The following is a 25660-nucleotide window of genomic DNA, read 5'->3' on the forward strand; positions in this document are numbered from 1 at the left end:
GCAACCGATAGATGGGCCACCATATTGTGAATCCACCAAATTAAAGCTGATAGTCAAGCAAAACGTAACCTTTTGGGCATTTAGATACATGTAAATTGTCCTCCCAATTGACATCTAAAAAAAGTTACATTTTACCTTAACAAGAATGGGGGACAATAAAATCACACTTTGGTGGGGATTTTTTTTACCTGATTGCTAAGAAAGCATGAATGCTTGTAAGCAAGCAACCAGAGGACCGACGGCTTAAGGTCCTCTCTGAAGGACCTGGTAATGGGGATTAATGCCTTACCAAAGGGCACTAGCGCACCAAGTGGGAATCGAACCCGGGTCACCAGACGAATCCCCACTCTACCGACTGAGCTATCGCGCCTCCTTTGTTCTTTTTATATCTGCATTCTGTAATTGCACTTTGTATCATGATTCATGTTGCTGTTTATATTCTAAAATTGACATTGTACACACCCTGGTAAACTACATACATGTATCCTGCATATCTGCTACCAGCCCCAATGGAAGACAGTGGATCTTATGGATGGTTGTGCATATAATAAGTCTATTAACACACCTTTCTCTACTCTTGATGTGGTATGAGCAACACAAGACATCATAATCCAAGTTGTCAAGTGGAAGTTTATATTGGCACAGGCAGAGTTCCACCATTCAAAATATGTATAGTATGTCAGATAAGAAATAAAGCTCACACGAGTTTAGCAATAACACTTCAACTATTCCAATCATGGATTTAAGGGTCCTGATGGAGAAAGGTCATCTACATGTATTCACAAGGCAAAATCGATTTGTGTCTCACCCACTTATGAAAATAACCAGAAATATTGTGATTTGCAAGGGCATGGAACAGAATTGTATCGAAACTTCATTGTGAAATGACTGGGATGGAATAACACTTGTCATAAGACAAGAGTCTTGCACGTAAATTTTAATGTTGACCTGAAAATGACCTTTCACTTTACCATGTGACCTCCGACTGCAGCATAACATGCAGGTCGCCTAAGTACATCTACCATCCAAGTTTGGTTGAAAAGTGACTTACGGTTGCGGAGTAAGGTGTCATCAGAGAGTTTAACATTGACCTGAAAATGAATTTTGGCCTTACATGTACCATGTGACCTCCAACTGCAGCATAACATGCAGGTCCCCCCAGTCCATCTACTATCCAAGTTTGGTTGAAAAGTGACTCGCGGTTGGGAAGTTACATGTACATGTAGGTGTCATAAGATTCTTGCATGTAAACTTTAACGTTGACCTGAAAATGACCTTTGACCTTACCATGTGACCTCCGGCTGCAGCATAAACCCCAAAGTCCATCTACCATCCAAGTTTGGTTGAAAAGCGACTTACATTTGTGGAGTTATGTGTCATATTAAAGGTTTGTGACGGACGGATGACGGACAGACGACGGATAACATTTGGATCCCTACATTTAAGTCTCACCTTCACCTCTGGTGGGCGAGACAAAAATCAACATCAATGAAAATTCTGTTTATAATCAAGGATCACCAGTCATTCATTAAGTCTTATGAACAGCTTTTACAAAACAACCCCAGGTGCTAAATTGGGTACGTAGCCGGTAAGATGTGAAAGTCAGTCACTGTAGCTTGTCAAGTATTGTGAGCACCTCACATAGCAACAGTATGGAATACTTCCCATTGAGTGGAGGATGTACATATGTTGTGTCCCGGAATGACTGATTAAATCTGGTAACTGGAGTAATGATAATCTATAAAGCGATCATTCCTAATGACCCAATATCAACTTTCTTCTGTGTTTTTTAATAGGTTTAAGGCACTAACAAACAGGTCATCATAAGCAGTAGTGCTTAGAATATTGTAGACCCCCAAACTCCTCAGAGCAAATTGTGGATACCGGGTAAAATTATTTCATTTGATTTATTGGCAGACTAATCACAAGTATAAGAAAAAGGAAGGAGATAAAGAAAGGTTATTATTTTATCTCTACCTGAACACAATACGAGTTGGCCTCCAATATTGTCAAACTTTATACTATTAGTATACCATCCTCCTTAACCTATAGATGTAGTTATATACTGCACTATAATGTCCTTGGTTTATCACTGTACAGCGATCTATTAATAGCATAATCATAAACTCACATGGATTAGGGTTGATTAATGAAGTAGACAGAACAAATGAGCATGGCATATTACCCAGTCATGTAAACAACTTGTAGGCTTGCAATCTACCGAACAATTGGGATCGTCGCTTATAATCAAGAACATTAAATTTGTAACCCCTTGAGTTGCCTAGATTTTAATGAGGGCAACTCAAGGGGGGTTACAAATTTGCTGCCAATTTTGAAGGAATAATCTTATGTAACTCCCGAACTTCCTTAAATATTCCACCCTTAAAGATCTAGACTTTTCATGATGGAAACTCTATAATTGACCTGTCCTAGTTCATAACGGATCATACCCTTCAATTAAATACACCATCTTAAGAATACGTACAAACACATACAGGTACGCTCTAGAAGTAATCATTAGAGGATTCGCCATTTACCATGTTTTTCCAGGCGAATATTTGGCCCTGAAAAAGACCACCAAACTCAACATTTCAACATTCTTGCTGTCATCATGAACTACAGTGTATATCTGGACATTTTCATTGGAAGAGAACGAAAGCTAATATCTATGAGAAGAAAAGGAGCAAACAGGCACCCGCATTACATGAATTAATGCATAACGGTATCACACGCAAAGTTCATGCAGCTTACAAAAGCTATGCATAGCCAAAAGTGAATATAAAAATATACTTACAGCTGTCTTCTTCTTCGTTGAATTTTTTTAACATAACCATTGCCCAAATGATACCCAGGACCTAGGAAGATGAGAAGTGAAAAGAGAAAGAGAATTAAAGTTGTCATGGAAACTGGTCCAGGTCCAATCCAAGTGAAGAGGAATACTGTCATAAAAACATCAAAATTGAAACAGGATGTGAGAAATGACCTACATGTACATTGTAGATGGGTCTATGCCATGTATCTCTGGAAGGAGGAAACTTGAGATTATGAATGATGGATAATAAATTATGATACCAATACTGGACAAGGAAACTTCAGCTTTAATTTCATCAACTTTGTTAAAATTTAAACAATGAGTTTCATAACTTACAATGACTGAAATCCATGTTGCATATAAAGCCAGGAAATTTTGCTGTATTAAAGGAAACTATGCTATTAAATTCGATGTTAGTTTTGAAACCTGCATTTTGATTGGTTATTGAGCAATGTTGTCATAGTAATAATTCCATCAATGACAGGGATATGATTATTTGTATAAAATGCTTCTCAGAATGAGGGGTTTATTACAGCTTCTTATTCATTACATGTAGATTCATTATTTTGTATTTTTTGTTTGATGATTCCAATTATATGTGTTTAGTCCATAATCCAAAGATTGATCAAACATTAAGTTTGTTATTATTAAAATGAAATTAGGTTTGTTATTTAATAGGTTTGACAATCTGTATGTATAGTTTTGTGCTAAAATACCCTATTTCATTTTGGGACTATCAAACTTTCAGAATAACACCCATTTTATTTTTAGACAATCAGATATTTTGAACAGAAAACCTTATTTTAGGGTTGGATTAAAACCTTCGGAAAAACCTACCATATTTTCTTTTCAGACCAACATGGACAATCAGAATAGTGACTCAAATGTCCAAATAATCATCCCAGTATGATTCTATTACCATACAGGCCATAAAATGGTGTTGACTTTGGGATTGTGGGGGGGGGGGGGCTGAGGGCACACATTGCCGTTACACTGTAATACTTACACATAAAAAGCATTGAAGAGCTGCATGAATAACCTCTACATATCTGTAGTCTAAGAGGCAACCAGTAACACCTATCCTCTCTGATGTACTCATTCCATTAGGCAATGTGGTGATGTTATATGTCACTGAACAATTAAAACCTTGTTCAATCCACCAACTTTCACTGCTGCTAGTGTTAAATGTTAGAATATACTGATGTTGCTGCAAAAGAAACAATAGAAGAGAGAGAGAGAGAAAAATCACTGAGAGTCTAAAATTAAATCCTGCTTTAAATTTACATGTAATTGACTGCCTTGAATACATGTAATGAAGAGCTACTTTTACATGTACATGTATGTACGGTACTAGTAAACTACATGTAGACACAAATATGAAAAACATAACACTGAATTTAATACAAACAATTTAATAATTCATTGTACATGTACATGTATGTACTTCTTTCAGAGCCCAGTTTCAGGGTCTACAAGTATATTGACAAAACCTGTTTTGCATATTTGAACTTTGATCTACATACATGTATATATAGGCTTCAATAATTAATATTACTCGTCAAAAAACAGTTTACACATGACATCAACTACATTTCTTTAATCTGAGATTCACACACACAAAACACAGTACGTGTACATCTCTATATCATAAAAAACATTTATTCTATTAATGAGATTCTGAGATTCAGGAATCAGTATCACTCTAGAAAATAACAAGCCATGTGAACTTGTCAAGTTCCAATCATACAAAGTACAGTGTGACTTGTCAACACTTTCAAAATCTTCTTTATATGGATCTATTCCCACAGTTTCTTGAACACCATCATTTATCATTGATGTTTGCATTGATATTAGAATGAGTGGAGTGTTGTTTTGAGAGATGGTTTTCATATTCTTCCTGTACCATGTTATGGAGAGTATGTTTGAACTTTTTTAGATGCTTTATGATGGTAACTTGGCAAGCATCCCTGCAAATGTTATATGAGGTATTCCAAGCAGCTGACATTTAATGGATTTGACATACTGTACTGTACATGTATACTGTAGAAAGCTTGTCTGGTTACCAGGCTTGCTATGATGAGGAATATCCAATTCCTCTTTCAGGATATTTCTGTCTGGCTTTTATAATGTCAATGTGCATGAAAATTCAAATTCATATTGTTGGACATTGGCTGCTTTGTTCAGAAGATAAATATGACATGCCTTCATGTATAGTAGCTACATGTACAGGTATCCTCCCTGTTCTTTTATTTCCAAACTTCATCTTCCCAATTTCTTTAGGGCCGTCTGCACCATCCCGAGTTTTCAAATTAGCGCGCTATTTCTGATCCGGCAAATTATCCCAATCTGAGCAATCTCGAGATTATTTGCAGTGGAGACGCAATTATCGCACGAGGTCATAGGATTACATGTCATCTCGAAATTGCAATCACAAGTCAAGTTCGGATTATTTGCCAAATAGCGCGCTATTTTACGAATTATCGCGCTAATTAGCAGGTGCAGACGCACTCGTGGATTATTTATCCACGGCGTCAGACCATAATGCACCGATGCCTCGCTCGAGCAGGAATTGCTCTTCTTGCGATGGTGGAGATGGGGTTTCTTGAATCTCAAGATTAATCGCGAAGAGGGTCGATCGGGCTAAAATCTCGAGATTGGGTTAACTCGAGATGGTGCAGCACCGCCTATAGAGGAATCTCAAGCAGCCTTCCAAGCTCAACATTCATCCATACATGCCCACATCTGTTTTTAAGATAGTGTAATCTACATCTGGCAGGGAATGGCAATAAAGGCCATCCTGTACAAAAACCAGCTCAGAATACCCTGAACATATTACACTTGCCCTGTCTATAATCTTAATAAACCAACTCTGTCCCATAATGCAACGGAAATCCAGGGTTAAATTGGAGGCCTACATGTACATGTACATCTGTAAATTTCATTAATTTTCTGTTTTCTCCCTGCGCAAGTACATGTATGTAGCCTAGACTATCAGTATACTGTAGTGTAAAATAATACTATTATTGAACTATGAAGAGCATTTTTAATATGGTATATTGTTTTGTGCAGTGATCTTTGGGAATGCATACATGTACATGTATACTCTACATCATAGTAAATACTACAACATGACTGCAGAGAAAAAACTGATAGGAAATCTCTTCTAAATAGCTTTGAGATGTAATGTACATACATGTAAAGCCTACATTTGTAGATTGTTATTGAAGAATGAGTCAAGGAAAATGAAGGGAATTTTCTCTTGATTTTGAATTATTTCTAAAAGCAGTATACATGTAAGGCATAATGCTGTGTACAGAGTATATAACAAGTGGAATGTATCTGGTATGTACAGTAGTCTCGCCTGCATTATATAATTTGCTATACATGTATACAATGTAGCAGCAGTGCCGCCTTTGAAGTTTGAAAACAGCTAAAATATTCACAGAAGAAAACATTAAAATATTATGTCCATTCACCCAAAATGACCTTTGACCATAATCATGTGAACAGTCATTCATACTTGTTGCCCTTATGTTGATGATTCATGAGCTACATGTAGATGAGTAGATCCATAAACTTTCTAGGAAAAACTTTATGATTCAACACATACACAACCAGAGTTCACTGACCTTTATAATGACCTTTGATCTTGGCCATGTTCCTGAAATACGCACAGGGTATTCAGGGATATATGTACATTGTTGCTTTTATGTCCAAGTTTCATAAAATTACATGTACATGTAGATCCATAAACTTATTGTACGATGACAATCCCACAAATACCCGCACCATTACCAAAAAGATTGTTGACTCTAAATGACCTTTGACCCTAGTCATGTGACCTGAAACTCGCACTTGATATTCAGGGATACAGTACATGGTTGCTCTTATATCTGGACAAGGTTCATAATCTAGATCCATAAACTTTTTAAGTTATGTTGACAATTCCTCAAATAACCCCAACATGGCTAAAGTTTGTTGACCGTACATGTAATAGACCTTTGACCTTAATCATACATGTATGACCTGAAACTCAGGCAGGATCTTCAGTGATACACTATTACCCTTATGTCCAAGTTTTCATGAACTACATGTAGGTCCATATGACTACATGTAAGTTATGATGACATTTCAAAAACTTAACCTTGGTTAAGAATTCAATGTTGATGATGACGCCGCCACCGTTGGAAAAGCGGTGCCTATAGTCTCGCTCTGATATGCCGGCAAGACCAAATATCAACATCATTATGATAATACACTATGAGCTCAAGCTGTCAATCAACACATCCTCCTACCCACCCAGTAAAGACATCCCTATGGAATGTACAGTAGCAGCCTGCTAGCAGGTAAACCTATACCATCTATCAAATGACCTATCCTGCTTCATATGACCTTTCTGTGCTAAAATTTCAGAAAGAGTACCAAGGAGGTCTGAAATGCTTACATGTTCAATTGTTCATGTACAAATAATAAAGGCTACAATGTAATACATGTACAATGTATAGTCTGCAAGCATACTTATGTAAACTCACTATAATCCAGGGGTGGTATTCTGAGATCCATTTTATCTCAGATAAAATAAAAAATTTTATCTACATTAAAATCAGTGAGATAAAATACCCTTAAAATCTCTCCGAATACATGTATTCTGAGAAAAATTTAAGTGTAAGACACACTCTTTTTTAAATCAATATCCAATTAGAAATGTGCTTTTATAGCTCTCTCTCATACAACTCAACCAATGGAATCCATTCCACTAGGAGGTGTGGCAAAGGAGTGAGATTGCGTCAATTCATTGACTTCAATACGCTTGCACTATACGCTTGCGCGTCTTTACAGAGATTTCTTTTTAGCACAGAATGCCTCTGGCCGTATCACCTGCATCACGCAGTTCAATATAGCAGTGCTGACTTTGAAAACTACTCTAACTAGCACAAGATGTTCAGTGATACATGGTTCCACTTTTTATGAACTAGACCAATAATCTTACAGAGATATGATGGTTATTCAATAAAAAAAACAACATGGCCAAAGTTCATTGACCTTACATGACCTTTGACCTTGATCATGTGACCTGAAACTCGCACAGGATGTTCAGTGATACTTGATTACTCTTATGTCCAAGTTTCATGAATCAGATCCATAAACTTTCAAAGTTATGATGGTAATTCAACAGATACCCCCAATTCGGCCAAAGTTCATTGACCCTAAATGACCTTTGACCTTAATGATGAGACCTGAAACTTGCACAAAATGTTCAGTGATGCTTGATTACTATTATGTCCAAGTTTCATGAATCAGATCCATAAACTTTCAAAGTTATGATGGGAATTCAACAGATACCCCCAATTCGGCCAAAGTTCATTGACCCTAAATGACCTTTGACCTTGGTCATGTGACATAAAACTCATGCAGGATGTTCAGTGATACTTGATTAACCTTAGGTTCAAGTTTCATGAACTAGGTCCATACATGTATATTTTCTAAGTTATGATGACATTTCAAAAACTTTTAACCTCAGGTTAAGATTTTGATGTTGATTCCTCCAACATGGTCCAAGTTCATTGACCCTAAATGACCTTTGACCTTGGTCATGTGACATGAAACTCTAATAGGATGTTCAGTAATACTTGATTAACCTTATGGCCAAGTTTCATGAACTACATGTAGGTCCATATACTTTCTAAGTTATGATGTCATTTCAAAAACTTAACCTCAGGTTAAGATTTGATGTTGACGCTGCCGCCGCCGTCGGAAAAGCGGCGCCTACACATGTAGTCTCACTCTGCTATGCAGGTGAGACAAAAACTGGCAATACTCTCATCTATTTTTCGAAGTGTACATGTATATCGCATCTTTTCAAAACAACAATTGCACATGTTCAGGGACGAATCAAACATGTTTCACATTATTAGGGGAAAATTTTATATCTTTATAATAATACTTCAAAAGAGCTACATGCACTTACATAGTGGATGACATCATTTGTTCCCTTATTTGCATTAGGGGCATACCAACTAGGATGCATATTTTACCAGGTTTTTTTTTAATCAAAAGCAAAACTTATAGCTTTCTTAATTTGAATCCAATTTAATGAGTTACTCTCTAAATTAACTATTTATGTGGGGGACACCATCTAGATCTACAGAAGTACATGTAATTATTGTTAATACTGAAGGAACAATCGAATGAAATATGTAAAATCAACATTAAGTCAGACAGGCCTAAAGACAAAAAAAGGTCCAACGGAACATGTAATGATGTATGTATAATATTTCTAGTAAAAAATGAAAATACATGTAATATTAGCCTTTAAACAATAAAAATACTAATTGATAATAATAATAATAGTAATAATGAGAATAATAATGATAATAATTTCACTGAATACAGATTAAACCAAAGAAAAATTGGATAGTGATTTCTTACCTCAAGTGAAAGAATTCCTGCTTCTAAATACAAACATATGACAAAGATATTCCAACCAAGCCACAGCAATTGCCATAATGAATACTGTAAAAAAGAACAACAAAAATATGATTTCCCTGCTATGTTTACACCCATGGGATGCAAGCTTTACAATGTATGTTATATACATGTACATACATGAAAACATGGTAAATATGGCAGGTTAATATTACATTGTACAAATTTCATACTACATCTGGGTCTTCTACAACTGCATGTACAATGTACATTAGACATGAATAAAGCCTACATGTATTAACTGCACAGTACGTAAACAATGTACAGTACATGTCCATTCAGGGGCCCGTTGCAGAAAGAGTTGCAATCATCGCAACTCTAAAAATCATGCGCAATTTCATTTTCGACCAATCAACAACGCGCATTTGGGACTTGCGCATGATTTTTAGACTTGCGATCGATTGCAACTCTTTCTGCAACGGGCCCCAGTATACACACAGAACGCGTCACTGGTACTGGTCCGATGGTCCCAGATCATATCAAATTGATACAAATATTTTATCCTCTTTTGTTTTTTATAAATATGGCTCTGGCATCTTAAAAAATGGCTCTCTAAAATTGAAAAACGTTTCTCATGAATTTTTTTTCATGTTTTTTTTTGGGGGGAGGGGGGGAAATAAAAGCAATAAAAGACAACAAAATAAACTCCGATCTTTTTTTATTTTTTCAGGTGACTAGTAAATTTCAGGTTCTGACCAATAAAATAAATACTGGGCATCTTCTGGTCGGACATGAAGAGGTTGGACCAGTAGAAAAAAAGTGTTAGTGTGGAGCCCTGTTAACACACTTTCCAATATCCGAGGGGGGGGGGCACTTTCATTGACGAGTGAATACCATGCGTGACCACGGGGTTCCAAAAAGCACCCTAAACAAGTATTTTCCATATTCTGAAAATGCATCCCTTATTAACCAGTATTGGCATGTGAAACCCTACCCTTAAAGGTCAAGTCCACCTCAGAAAAATGTTGATTTGAATCAATAGAGAAAAATCAGACGAGCACAATGCTGAAAATTTCATCAAAATCGGATGTAAAATAACAAAGTTATGACATTTCAAATTTTCGCTTATTTTTTTACAAAATAGTTATATGACCGAGCCAGTTACATCCAAAATGAGAGAGTCAATGATGTCACTCACTCACTAATTCTTTTGTTTTTTAATGTTTGAAATATACAATATTTCAATTTTCAGGAATTTGACGATTAGGACCTCCTTGCCTGAAGCACAAAATGTTAAGATAATGGAATTCCACGTGTTCAGGGAGGAATGAAACTTCATTCACATGACAATGACGAGAAAATCAAAATATTTCATATAATAAAATACAAAAGAAATAGTGAGTGATGTCATCAGTTCCCTCATTTGCATACCGACCGAGATGTGCATATAACTGTTTTGTAAAATGAAGTGAAACTTTAAAATGTCATAACTTTCTTACATCCGATTTTGATAAAATTTTCAGTGTTATGCTTGTTGAATTTTTCTCTTTTTATTCAAATCAAGTTTTTATTGGGGTGAACTTGTCCTTTAAAGGGGAAGTTCACCCTGAAGAAAACTTTGTTGTAAAAATAGCAGAAAATACATTAAAAATTATTGGTGAAGATTTGAGGAAAATCCGATAAAGAATAAGAAAGTTATTGGAGTTCAAAGTTTTGGATTTGTGACGTCATAAACGAGCAGCTGCTTCATGTGTTATGTAATATAAAATGCATGAATTTCAAATTTTTTATGGTTCCTGATGACTTAATTATCTTTTCTATTCATGATCGTGTGTGAAATGATTTGTCGATTGATATACAATAGGTACAGTGAAAACCATTTTCAATTTTCTGAGAAAATGAAATTTCATTGATTTTTTACCATTCGCAATGTAGGAATGCTGCTCGCATATGACGTCACAAATCAAATAATTGAAATACTAATAACTTTTTAATTATTCGATGAATTTTTCTCAAACCTTCGTCAATATTTTTCATTATTTTTTCTGCTATTTTTACAATAAACTTTTTGTCAGGGTGAACTTCAGCATTGGAAACCTTGGCAGGTATTCCCTGAAATGAACCCCCATTGGGTCCAGTATGGCCCCACCTCATGCAAATCAGACTCTAAACACGTAGTGTGGACTGTCAGGGCAAAAAAGACATCCTTTATAAAATATTTCAGTCTTTTTTTATACCCTCGTAAATTAATGATAATTTACCCAGGGAAGCCACTTCAGTTCTGAAAACTGTTCTCCAAGCGGGCCCTGCTATTTGTTATTACCCCGGCTTTAGCAGGGCTGCCTAGGTGCTCCAAGCATTCAAGGAATTTCTTCCTACCGGGTACTCATTCACCTCACCTGGGTTAAGCTCACAGTGTAGATAATTTTCTTGCTGAAGGAAATTATGCCATTACGGCTGAGATTTGAACCCACGACCCTCTGTTTCAAAGTCAGAAGACTAATCCACAGGGCCACAACACTCCACATTACATTTGACCCTAAACACATACATGTAGCTTTCCTAGCGAAATACATGTAATATACACATGGAGATACATGAACCCTTTTTTCATTATTTTAGTGTTTTTGACACCCTCATTAGTATCTTGAAAAAGACATCCTTTTTATGTTTATTTGGTCGCGCATGGTATCCACTCGTCAATGTAAGTGCCCCTGCACCCCCCCCCCCCCCCCCCCCCGGCAATATTCACACACTGGAAAAGATATCTTTTGTACAGTACATGTCATTAAAAATTCCATAATTCTGTCTTCAAGTGTACTGCAGTACTATGGAACTGTTTTCATCAACATTGTACCGTACAATAAAGCTGAATCACTCTGAGAGTGTGAAAGTTGAAGTACATAGTTTGTGCTATCCTGATGACAGATCCAACCATGCATGTCATCCCAATTCATATAATGAATTGGTATGACTGTATTGGTCACGTTAATACCCCCCCCCCCTTCAAAAAAAAATGTGCATAGGCCATAGTGTACCGGTGCATGTACATTTTTTTGACAATGCCCTTGGACAGAAAATGTTAGCCCAATTTTTTCTACTATGACAATGACATCATCATTCATGATACATGTAAGACTACATACTGCTACATGTACATGTATGTGCCTATCTGTGTTGGTGATTTTCAGAGTGATCATTACGGTAGTTCATGATTCCACAGCATACTAATGTAGGTTCATAAATGCACATGAATCAGATCATGATCAATGATGATGACTGAATTAACTTTCATTTCAAAAACTTTCTCATGAAAATGATGAAACCATTATTTGCTGCAACAAAATACATACATGCAGCTTTAAGATTTAATACTTACTACAATCATAAATTTTGGTCTGTATTGATAAGAGCCAAATAGGCCAAAAAGGACGAAGATGATATTGAGGAATCCTCCCAGCATAGGAACCCACATAAAACCAAGGAAGTCAAAGACAAGTCGCTCTGTTGTAGCAATCTGTATAAAGAGACATGAAATTAGTTCAAGTTTATTTGTTCAAAACCAAAAACACCACATCATAATCAAAATAGATACATGTACAGTACATACATGTACAACATAAATGAGTAAAGTAGTAAACATACATCAGAAGAATTGGTTTTAGGACCCCTTTAAAAGCAAAGCTTGTGAGTAGGGCCCTGGAATACTTATAATATTAACATAAAACATAGGATACTAATCTACAAGAAGTAACAAGATACAAAAGGAGAGAGAAAAAAATATATATACATGTAATAAGGTTAAGAATACATGTGGATGCTAAAAATAGTATGGAAAACTATTACAAAGACACATACATGTATACACACAACCACATCATTCACAAATGCACACACTAAACATAAATTCTGGATACGTCATTAACTAAAATGCAAATACATCAACTTAAAATACATGGAAAATAATCACAATCTGTCAAGGAAGTAAGTTTTGGATAATCTTTGGAACATGAAAAGAGTTTTATTATTGTTTTTTATATCAACAGGTAGATTGTTCCACTGTATGATAAAGGAGGTCAGGGTGACATTTGTTCTCGCAAATGGCTAATGAATAAGATCCTATTGACGTGAATATGTATTTGTGAATTCTGAAGAAATAATTTTTTTAAGGTACATTCTTGGGGCATTGATTGTACATGTAGTTTGAACAAGAACAACGCACTTATTGAACGACCCAAGGTCACTAAGTGGTAGCATTTTCAGACGAAGAAACAACAGAGTACTTGGATGCCTATAATTAGAATTTATTTGTTACATGTACAAGTTGTATTGCCCTTTTCTGCAATACTCTCAATTTATCAAGATAAGACTTGAAAGTGTTTCCCCAGGCAACATTACAATATGTCAAATAGGGTACATATGTAGAACAATACTATATATTGTAATCAGTATCATTTCAAGTAAAATTGATTTTAACCTATAAATACATGTAACACCTACAATGCGAGACTTTATGCAGACATCATCTAATAGATGATTTACCAGGATACGTGCTCATCGATATATAACCCAAGAAACAGAATATTTGCACTTGGTTCAACATCATGACCCCCTACATGTAAATGTATATGAAGACAAGTTATATGCCCTGGAAGCTTTTTACCCTTAAAGCGGAAAATTATGCACTTGGTTTTTTAATATTCAACAATAGCTTAGATTGTAAACAAGATACATGTACGTACGGCAAGTATCTGCACATACTGTATAGATCTAAATAATTTCACAAACAAAATTTACACATTTTCTGCAGGTTAAAGTGAATTTTAAGTTGCTTACATGAGTTTGAATATACATGTACAGTACTGTACTTTTGCAACTACGTGTATAGTCTACATCTGTAGCATGGAGCTATGAAATTAATAAAGTGTGTTTGAGAGCTCTATGCCTACATGTACATGATGAGAGCCTACCAAGATGTGAAACTGTATAAAAAATAATTGAAACCTGACCCTATGAGTACATGTAGCATTACATGTATGGGTTGCATACAAAAGAAATGGCCATTGAGGTGAGTCAGATGTGAAAGAATTCAATGAATTAAACCTTTCGCTATCCTCAGTTCCTTTGTGGGTTCAACCATTGGCCTTTTGTTAAACTGATCTTCCACACAAAGCTACCTTTACAATAGCAGGTGAGGAATAACAACTTTGAATGAAGGATTCACACGCTCTTCTAGAGAAGTTATTCCAAAATGGTGAAAAGGGGAAATACACCTTAAAATATGGACATCCATCCTATATTCATCTCTTCTCTTATTCCTTCCTTTTACCCTTTTCTTTCCTTCATTCTTCATTTACTTTATTTGTTTCTTTCTTCCTTTCATCCATCATTTATTTACCTTTTTTATTTCTTCCTTTCTTTGTCTCTCAGTCATTCTTTTTTCTTCCTTTCATCTATTCTTTTACCTTTTCTTTTTTTTTATTTTGCTTGCTTCTTTCCTTCCTTCCTTCCTTCCCTTCCTTCCTTTATTTATTTCTTTCCTTCTATCTATCATTTTACCCTTCCTTTATTTCCTCCTTTCAATCCTTCCCTCCTCTCTTTCTTTCTTTCTTTTGTCCTTCTTTCCATCTCTCCTTTCATCCTTTCTTTTTTTATTGCTTCTTCTTTCTTTCCTTTACTACTTTCTGGATTTGTTCTTTCTTTCTGTATTGCTTGCTTCATTTCTTTCCTTCATTTCTTTTTTCTTTCTTTATTTCTTTCTTATTTTTGTTCCTTCTTTATTCCTTCATTCCTTTCCTTCTTTAGTTCTTTTTTTTCCTTCATTCACTTCTATCCTTTCTCTACCTTTTCTTTTTTCTTCCTTCCTTACTTCCTTTTTTATTATTTTCCTTCCTTTCTCTTATTCTTTCCTTCTTTTCCTTCCTTCCTTCCTTCCTTCCTTCCTTTCTTTCTTTCTTTCCTTCTTCATTTATGTCTTGCTTTCTTTTTGTCCTTCATTCCTTCATTTTATTTGGGGGGGGGGGTAACGAACGGCTAGAAAATAAAGTTGGGCCTCTTTTCAATGTTTTCTTTATTTTTGGGACCAGTAGATTTTACATGTAGGTTCCGTCGTTCGGACTAGTAAATATTTGAAAAACTGGGTATCTACTGGTCCGACATAAATAGGTTGGACCAGAAGAAAAAATGGGTTAGTGTGGAGCCCTGCAAAACGTTTGGTGATACTTGATTACTCTTATAGCTGAATTTTATGAACTAGACCAATAAACATTGAAAGAAATGATGGTAATACAAATACCCCCAACTACATGTAGGCCAAAGTTCATTGACCTTAAATGACCTTGATTATTTGACCTGAAACTCACACAGGCTGTTAAGTGATACTATCTAAACTTTATGAACTACATGTAGACCAGTAAACATTCAAAGTTATGATGGTATTTCAACAATTACCCCCAACTTTGCCAAAGTTCATTGACCTTACATGACCTTTGACCTTGATCATGTGACCTGAAACTCACATAGGATGTTCAGAGATACTTGACCAGAGCACTCAAAAAATTGAATTTTTGGCATATTTTTGTGTATGCCCTCTATTGTTGGAAAGTAATATGGCAAGAATATATTTATTTTTCAATCTCTATCTTTAATTAAGAAAAAATAATTTAAAGAATCAAATTTACATAAGAGCCAAATTATATGATGAAAAGCTGTATTGGAAACTGTTAGTGTAAGAACGGAGAACAAGGTTACATCATAACCGAGATCGGTCTGGTAAGAAACCTTGAACTTTTAACCATTTTATTAACCAATTTTTTTGTAAAAATAAAAATAAAGAAAATCAAAAACATTGACAAAATTTTTATCTTAGTTAAAAGATGGATTTCCTAGGGAAATTCATCTTTGTTTTGATGAGTCTCTTATATGGCAGGCGGTTTTCAAGGCTCCATGATGAAGAAGTATACATGTCAAAATATTTTTCAAAATATCATCATGGAGTCATCAAGGCTAAACTAAACTACATGTCCATGTTAAAGATAAATTCCAGTTTTGGTAACGATCTCAAAATCACTTTTTACAGAATCTAATATAATGACCACCCAAGTGTCTGTTTGTATGAATAAAAAATATGTGCCAAAGGATTCTGCGAGAAATTGTGTAATTGCTGAGAAATAAGTAAAATAAGCGCGGATTCGGTCACTTCCGTCGGGTCTTTATTCCAGCAATAATAATACACTGTCCCATGTGTGCCTATCTGTGTTGGGGATCTTCAGTGTGAACGTTTTTTCAGCGTAGATTTCAAGATTTCACAAAGTTCAGTTTATGTAACTGTACCACTATCCTCGATGATATTCTGACAATTAAGCCTGGTTTTACAGACTTTCTCATGAAATCAGTGTTTCCTGCAACTACTGGCATTTCTCTTTAAGACCAACTGTCAATTTCACCTCTGTTAGCCTCTTCAAACAAAAGAAGAGTTCAGACAGAGCATCCTGCTTCACTATTAAAAGAGGAGCATGCATGGTTTTTTAGCTGCACTTACACGTACAAGTAGTAGTATTACTAGTAACTTTATATTATATTTTAAGATAGCACTGTACATACTCCAAACCGGACCTGCCAAATATAGTACGACAATACGACCAGTCGGTGGACTGTACTTTATCAGAAGAAGAAGAACTGCACTCTGCAGCTGAACATGCAGTGCAGTGACAGTACAAGTGCCTGCTGTACCGCATCGCTACGAGTTCGAGTACGGGGCAGGTGCGGCACTATGAAGCACTGAGTTACGCTTACCTTACGCCGCGCAATTGCTTCATACTTACCAACTGTAAAATGCATAATGTTATCATTGTGCACTGCCTTGTACAACAACCCATTTTCATGACATGCTTCTCCTCTTGTTCTTAAAAAAAACACTCTCAACAAGGAAAGAATGTTATAAATCCATGTAAATCTCCAGTTAACGTCTCAAAATGATTGATCTGAATTCCGCCACCGTACCGTAGACGTAGACTAACCATTCTGAAATGTCGACCTTATCACACAATTTTTAGTTACAACTTCCGCTTTTGACGTAGTTCCTTATCTTTTTCTTAAATCTTTTTTTTTTATCGGAACAGATTTATATGATTACAAGGTGTGAAATTTATACGAATTTGGCCGTAAAATCTAAGCTGTATGCAGGATTTCCGGTATTAAAAAAGTAAGCCTAATTGGATATCCCTGATTCTGGGCTGTATTTACATCGCGGATGAATTTCTAACATAGTTAATGTGCTTTGTTGTAACCAGCTGAGTAGTGTTGTTTACAATATTGTCTTACTGTCATCATAGATCATTGACACTCATTAAATTATATTTCTAGTCAGGGTGACCAGATTTTACAAAATGAAATACGGGACAATTGACTAATAAAGATCAACAAAGAAGCCCACGCGCAGTGTTATAGACTTGTGAAAAAATATAAAGAATTGGAAGGGAGGGTGAACGAAAGAATGAAGGAGAGAAAGAAAAGAGATGAATTGAGAAGGAAAGAAAATTAAGGAAAAATATAAAATAACAAATAGTTAGAACAGAAGAAGGACGAAAGAAAGAATAAAAGAGAAAAAAGGGTTTCCGTCATTCTTTGAAATGAATATAGAAAGAAAGAAAGAAAGAAAGGAAGGAAGAAAGAAAGAAAGAAAGAAAGGAAAGGAAGGGAAGATGAATGATTTGTGAAAGACAAATAAAGGAGAGAATTAAAGGGAAAAAGTAAGAAAATGGGGAGGAAAGAAAGAATGAAGGAAATAAATATATTTCCTTCATTCTTAAAAAGAAAAAGGGAAGGGAAGGAGAAAGGAAGGAAGGGAAGAAAAATGGAAAAGAATACCAGGAAAAAATAAAATAAAGAAAGGAAAAAAGAGAGGGAGGGAAGAATGAAGGGATTAGAGAACGAAAAAAGAGAAAATAAGGGAAGGAGAGAAAGAACGAAAAGAAACAGGAGAGGAAGAAAGAAGTCAATGTAATTTTAAGGAGAGAAAGAATGAAGGAAATAAAAAAAGAGAGATTTGAGGAAAGTAAGAAAAAGAAGTAAAGGAAGAAAAATGAACAGAGAGAGAAAAAATGTTCAGGAAAAAAAGATAGATGGAACGAAAAGGGGCATGCAGGAAGGATAGGGTAGAAAAGAAAGAAAAAGGAAAAAAAGTTCAAACTTCAAGTAAACAAACAAATTTAATCATCTAATAAAAATCATAATGTTATTTGGTGTTTTTCTTAATGTATTTTAAAAGTTTCAAAAAGTAAAATATTTTAGAAATGAATAAAATTTCAAAGTGAAACATATTGTCAAACTTAATAATTAGATGAAACATCGCGGCATCGTACCCCGCATCGTACACACCGAGACTCAAAACGAAAGCTGAAAAAATAGATCTATGAAAAGTGAATAACTTCTTGCACCGATTACATCTCCGAATCATTAATCTGAGAATAATTACAAGAATTTTCTGCCGACTTTGTGACTATTTTGGTGGAAAAATTGTTTATCATGTGAGATTGTTAGCACCGTGAGAATTTTTCTCCGATCATACATGCCTATAGTTAGTAGCCTGCCACACACACATAGCCAGGAGGCCAGTTCGTTTGCATGAAAATCACCGCAGAATACAGTTATCGATTTAATTGTTCTCTCTGCTTCGTCATAATTATGTTGGTTATCTATAATCTAATGAAAATTTGTTACTTTCAAATGCATTTTTGTTCAATATTCTGAAATACGGGACAATTAGTCGTCCCGGTGAGGGTTTGTCGGGACGCCGGGACAAAGAAGCAAAATACGGGACAATCCCGGGAAATACGGGACGTCTGGTCACCCTGTTTCTAGTAGACATCATTTCTTTTAAGACGAATTAGGGGAAAATAGGGTAAAACGGATCCTTCGGTAAGACGAACCCTTGTCTGCAGGGCAGAGGCGTAAATAAGCTACGGGGGGGGGGCACGGGGGGCGCACGTGCCCCCCAATCTGTTGCCCCCCCCCCCCCCGAAACAAAAAAAAGGGAAAAGGAGAAAATAGGGAGAATTATTGTTCATTATGATGTTATATTATATTATCATTATTTCATTCTACAGTGCGTATCAAAAAAGAGTTTACACTTTGAAAAAGCACTGGGAATAAAAAATTTTTTACAACATATGGGTAATTTTTTTCACATCTAATCTTGGGTTTGGGTCTGATCTATCCAAAGAAAGTAAAAGTTTTGACAAAATGTTACAATTGAAGTGAGCACTGTCCATTTTCGTAAAGCTCGCAGAAATGCTCGTTTTCACGCTGTGTCAAGGGGAAAGGGCGAAATCAAACTTACCCTGCGAAACATTTCTCATACATTTCCCATGCACTTTTAGTCCATTGAAATAAAACGGATACATTCAAGCATTTTGTAGCAATTTTGCCACCCAAATTGACATTTCAACACTTAGTTAGCACAATATTTACCCTTTTCGTGCCAGCTGGATCTGAGGACATAACTGAATCTGAACAAAAGTTTATATCAGACATCTCCAGCATTTTTTCATTACGTTTTTATCATTTAAAGTGGGTTTACATTTCATTTTTCATGTTATACTTGTTTCTCCACACTTCTCCCAAGCTTGACAATGATAAACAAAATGAAAATCAAGCCTTAGCCATTTCATGTAAATCATAGCTCAGTGTAAAGCAAATATCGTCAATATGATGGCCTAGGTGTGTGGGGGAGTGGGGTAGGGTGCAATGCAATCTTCAAACTGTTTTGGGCAAGGAAACAAGTTAAAAAGGTAAAAGATATCTTAAAATTATTTTCACTAGCTGAATTACACGTGTTCTTCATGATTAAGGTCTACTTTTATTTGCATAACTATTTCAAAGTTCTGCTAAAATCATTTTCACTAACTTTTCAAAAGTAAGTGGTGCTCACTCAAGCGGGAATATTTTTAAAACAATGGATCTATACCAATGTTAAAATGTGGACAAATTTTCAGGACATTACAAATGTATAATTTTACAGGATTTTTTCTAAGTGTAAACTTTTTTTGATACACACTGTATATTACATAACAAACATTTTGTTTTCATAACGACGTATAATATTCTCAGGGCCTATATATCTCCATTGTTCCTGGTGCTCGCATTGTCCGTTCAACGAGATATATTATCCTGTTGTACTAAAACCTCCCGTTTTCAAGTCAATATACACCAGATATATCTCCTCAGACTTCGAGTTATTATTGTTTTATGTAGTGACATATGCTACATTTTAAGGTCTTGATATAAAACATTTCCTGTCCATGCTTACGTTCGCATTAGTGGATTGGTGAGATATGTCTGCACTTCATGAATTCCTAAAGTCAGTCTTAATGTCCCCTTTTTCTGATCTGAATATAAAAAATTTCAGCTCGCGCTTCGCGCTCGCATCATTTGGTAAATGAAATACGCATGGTCTCAGTGAATTCCTAAAGGCAAGCCTTAAAATGCCCCTCTTCAGGTGTGAATTTCCTAAATTTCAGTTCGCGCTTCGCGCTTGCAATATTTGATTACCAGTAAGATGCGTATGTTAATCATTATTTACAATGAATACAAGTGCTCCATGTGTTTAGGTGTAATTTTAACAAAATCAGCATGCGCTTGGCACCCGCATTAGATGACTATAATGAGATATGTATACTCTTGAAGGGATGGTCTGGGCTGAAAGTATTTATAGCTTAATAAATAGAGTAGAATTCACTAAGCAAAATGCCCAAAAATGCATCGAAATCGGATAACAAATAAAGTTATTGAATTTTAAATTTTAGCAATATTTTGTGAAAACAGTCGTAATGAATATTCATTAGGCCGTGGACTGATGATGTCACATCCCCACTTGTTCTTTTGTATTTTATTATATGAAATTAGGTTTATTCAATTTTTTTCCTCCAAGAACTAGAAATATTGGATTGACAAATGATTCAGTGCATTAGATATTTATTGCTGCAACTTATTTTATTATAAGGGAAACATATTATTCAAACAAATATGAAATAATGAATAAAATATGATTTTATGTAATAACATATATGAAAACGGAAAGTGGAGATATGACATCATGAGCCCACCTAATGAATATTCATAACGACTGTTTTCACAAAATATTGCTAAAATTTAATCTTCAATAAATTTATCATTTGTTATCCGACTTCGATGAAATGTTATGCATTTTGCTCAGTGAATTCTACTCTATGTATTTAGGTATAAATATTTTCAGCCCGGGCCATCCCTTTAATGAATAGGGGAAGGCGGGGTAAGTTGTGACAGTTTTTGCTTTTTGCATGTTAGAATTGATATGATTAATAATCTTGTCGAAATAAGTACCTTGCCTTGAAATTTAATTCTTCTGAAGTATTTTCCACCTACATATAACTTTCTATCCCCACACTGAAAGTCATCGTGACCTTTGAAAAAAAAAACGATGTCACTGAATGGCTCAACTTGCCCCATATATGGGGTAAGTTTGGGCCACCTTCTGGGGTAAGTTGAGCCACAAAAACTATGTACAAAATGTATGAGGGGAGAACCAGCATGTCAATTTTTTGTTCAAAGTCTTTTCACTTGCTAATTCTCTATAAATACAAACATCCTTTAAAAGGAAAAGAGCAATCATGTAAATTTGCTCCTTTCAGCCAGCATTTCAATCGATTTTTATGGTTTGTTTGTTTTTTAAGATACATTACCATAGGAATTACCATGGCTCAACTTGCCCCATGCTGTTTGGCTCAACTTACCCCAGTCCGAACTTAGTGTCCGAACTTAGTGCGATAATTTTGTATCCACACATTTATTATGCATCCAAAAGACTATGACAAGAATGAAGATCCATACCTGGCCTAATAATGTTGCTATCATGTCTTTATTATATTTAAAGACGTGTGTGTTTATAAAGCACTATATCACACTCTTTTTTAGTTTTTTGGCTGAAATTCATATTTTTCCCTCTAAAAAACTACTTTTTGTTTTAAAGTGGAAAACAATGTGGTGGGGTTAGGGGTTATGCCATGGGTCATCAATACATGACACCACCACGATGTCTGATGGTGGCTCAACTTGCCCCTATATCCTCAACTTACCCCGCCTTCCCCTACCTAAAATTAATGTTTGGGGTCAACAAAAATTTCAGCTCGCGCTTCGCGCTCGCATCGTTTGTTTAGTGAGACAGGTACGTTTATCATGATAAACTATTTAATAGGTCTGAATATCAAAAATTTTCAGCTCGCGCTCGCATTATTTGATCAGTGAGATACATATCCGTTTAATGGTACATACTATGGCACGCTCATAGGGAAACAATTAAATATATATTTCAATTGAAAAAAATATGTTTCTCTTCCACTAAACCAGGGATTCTCAAATGGTGGCGCGCGCGCCACGTGTGGCGCACCGAGCCTTGCGGAGTGGCGCTTGGGAGCCGGTATAAAAAAAAATAAGGAAAAATTGGGGAGAAAAAATGTTTCTACCAGTAACCTGGAAATAAGGATTTGGTGATCATTTTAATGCAAAGAGAAAACAAAAACTCTTCATTTGACACTCAATTGTTAATTGATTTCTTCAAATTTTGTCCAATTAAGCACCGCGATAACCCCTTATTATGGAGGATCAATGGTGTTCTCCTTTTTATTTATTCTATGTACAAAGCTTATGTGCCACACAAGTGATTTGAAAACCCCGTTTTTAGGATTTCTACTTCAACGGTGAGAAATTTTGCATTTCCAGAGTATACGTTTTGGTTAAGAGTTAAACATCAAATAATATGATATTCAAAGAACATCCTGATCATAAAAGAATATGAATTTGGGACATAGCAAGCAGAAACTTTGTTTCCGGGGCCGATTAAAATCCAATGTTGTAAAAGTGAAATACATGTATGCTCAGATGTATTGCCTGCATGCACTCTTGCTTAACACGAACTGAATGAATGATACCGCACGTGAGTTGTAGAGGGAGAGGGGCAATTTGGGGCGTTAGTGCGGTGCAACGCCTAATTTTCAGCCCTTGCAAAATAGGAGAACGTAACTTCAGCCACTGGCGTACAGACTGGGTGATTTCAAGTTCAGTGTTGACCTTTTGGTGTTGGTGTTGGGTCAATTTTTACACGATTATAACACCAAACATAAAATGAGGATGGTCCCGAAAAGTCACTCACTAGTTGTTGAGATGTCAATAATGTGATCTGGATCGGTTTTACAAGCTCTAAATAAGTTTTGGAGCTAGGGGAAGCAACCGAAATTTCAACACTAACACCAACACCAAGGCCAACACCGAACTTGAAATCACCCATTGGGCTGGGGATTGGGGACCCCCAAGTGTTTCACGGCCAAGAAAAAAAAAGGAAAGGGAAAGAGTTGAACATTGTATTATTTTCATAAATATTATGTCAAAATACAGAATTTTGTATTGAAAAGTTCAATATTTTTGCTTCAGCTGCCATATCTAGCCCCCTCATTTTTTTTTACTCATTACGCCACTTGCTTTAGCCAATATATCTGGTGCTGAACAGTCTGAACTAGTGGTATCATTGGTATATGATGTGAAAAAGTCACTGGTCATTTTTCTTCTAATATTAATATTGTGTAGTTTGTTGACATTTGCATTCTTCTGTTGATATTAATTAGAGCCCCTCTGGGCAATTTAAAAGGCTTCATATTCCAAAACTTCTGGGGGCTCTGCCCCCTCGACCCCCACCAGGGGGCCCTGGACCCACTACGCTGATACATTGCTGGTTTGCGTAATGGATAGTGGAGCATTACAGATTCTCAACAAGAAATGTGGCGCTCCAAAAAAAGTAATTGAGAATGGCTGCACTAAACCATTTCACTTTTAAAAATTGTATTCCACTTTATGAAAAAAAAAATATATTTTACTTTTGAAAAAAAATATATATTTCACTTTTCAAAAAAATATATTTCACTTTAAAAAAAATATATTTCACTTTCCAAAAAAATATATTTCACTTTTCAAAAAATATATTTCACTTTTCAAAAAAAATATATTTCTCTTATCAAAAAAAATATATTTCACTTTTCAAAAAAAATATATTTCACTTTTCAAAAAAATATATTTCACTTTTCAAAAAAATATATTTCACTTTTCCAAAAAAAATGTTTCACTTTTGAAAAAAATTAATTTCACTTTTCAAAAAAAATATTTATTTTTCGACGAAGAATCATTTCACTTGTTACATTTCAATTTTGAGAGAAAACAAATCCTTTCACTTTTTATCTACAAATCTATATATCTGTCTCTTTATCTATCTATCTATCTATCTCTATCTATCTATCTATCTATCTCTATCTATCTCTATCTATCTATCTATATCTATCTATCTATATCTATCTACATGTATCTATCTGTCTATCTATTAATCAGGGGCCGCGGAACGGTTTTCAAAGTGGGGGGGGGGGACCATGCAAATAATCACAATCATATGGTCATTTTTACGTTTTTGTACACGGTTTCAGAAAAAAAGTGTGGGGGAGGGCTGAAGCCCCCCTCCCCAGTTTTCGCGCCCCCTGTTAATATATCTATCTATCTATCCACCTATCATTTATCTCTCCAGCCATCTATTTATCTATCTTTGTTATATATGTATCTGTTTGAATATGTATGTCTGTTTGTCTATTTATCTTTCATACTTATATCCACTCATTTGTTTAAATAATTATGTATGTTTATCTCTGTATCTACGACAGACCAATTAATTCGTCCGCATGACGAATTAAAATCTAATTTCACTTGTTACATTTTAAATCTGAGATCAAACAAATCCTTTCACTTTTGTTGGATAACACATACGGCTGCCGTATTAGACCGTAAGTAAATTTTGCTCTTCACGTAAATATCCCCATTCCTCTCGCTACGAAAAACATTTCACTCATGTTGCAAATTCATTTCACTCAATTTAATTGCAAAAAATACGTTCCTCTTTTTTCTCGGCCTGTAGGCGGCGCACACCATTAATTGTTGGTGGGACTGGGCCCATAAACACAAATTGTAAAGTTTGAATTTATCGCTGATTATTATACACAGCTGCCGGGGCAATCAGCTGTTGCATTCGGCCCTACGATCAATCGCTAGCACGGCCGGTCTGGCTATAACGTTTTGTAGGCATGAGGCATGAATGCTTTTTACATACACTATCTACGGAGCTGAATGGTCAAGGTATAAGTGTTGAAATTTCCCTTTTCTCCATTCTGTCTGTCTTTTACTTCATTGACATACGATGGTCATAATGATTGATGAAATGAAGCTTACAAAAAGCTACATTTCACTGGTCAACTCACTTGTACCTGCACTGCAAAACCAAATTCTCTCCATTTTGTCCGAGACGTGATGAGGGGGGGGGGGGGTCACCATCTTTAGAACAGACATAAAAAGTGAGTA

General features: G+C 35.5%; 1 protein-coding gene across 2 annotated transcripts in view; it reads right to left on the reverse strand.

Annotated features, from left to right (window-relative positions):
* The window catches only part of LOC121428936 (sodium/potassium-transporting ATPase subunit beta-1-interacting protein 1-like), a 28655-nt gene extending 11371 nt beyond the window's left edge, over nt 1-17284 (reverse strand). The window contains exons 1-5 of one of the 2 annotated variants that reach the window (XM_041625840.1): nt 17062-17284; nt 12618-12755; nt 9242-9325; nt 3819-4019; nt 2795-2855 (exon numbers count right to left, since the gene is read on the reverse strand). In XM_041625840.1, coding sequence (XP_041481774.1) covers nt 2795-2855; nt 3819-4019; nt 9242-9325; nt 12618-12755; nt 17062-17121 — 544 coding nt within the window. In that variant the 5' untranslated portion in view covers nt 17122-17284. The remainder of the gene's footprint in view (nt 1-2794; nt 2856-3818; nt 4020-9241; nt 9326-12617; nt 12756-17061) is intronic. The other variant, XM_041625832.1, reaches the window with a different exon arrangement.
* Between the last annotated feature and the right edge of the window lie 8376 nt (nt 17285-25660).

Source organism: Lytechinus variegatus, chromosome 1, assembly GCF_018143015.1.
Source record: "Lytechinus variegatus isolate NC3 chromosome 1, Lvar_3.0, whole genome shotgun sequence".
Taxonomy (NCBI): Eukaryota; Metazoa; Echinodermata; class Echinoidea; order Temnopleuroida; family Toxopneustidae; genus Lytechinus; species Lytechinus variegatus.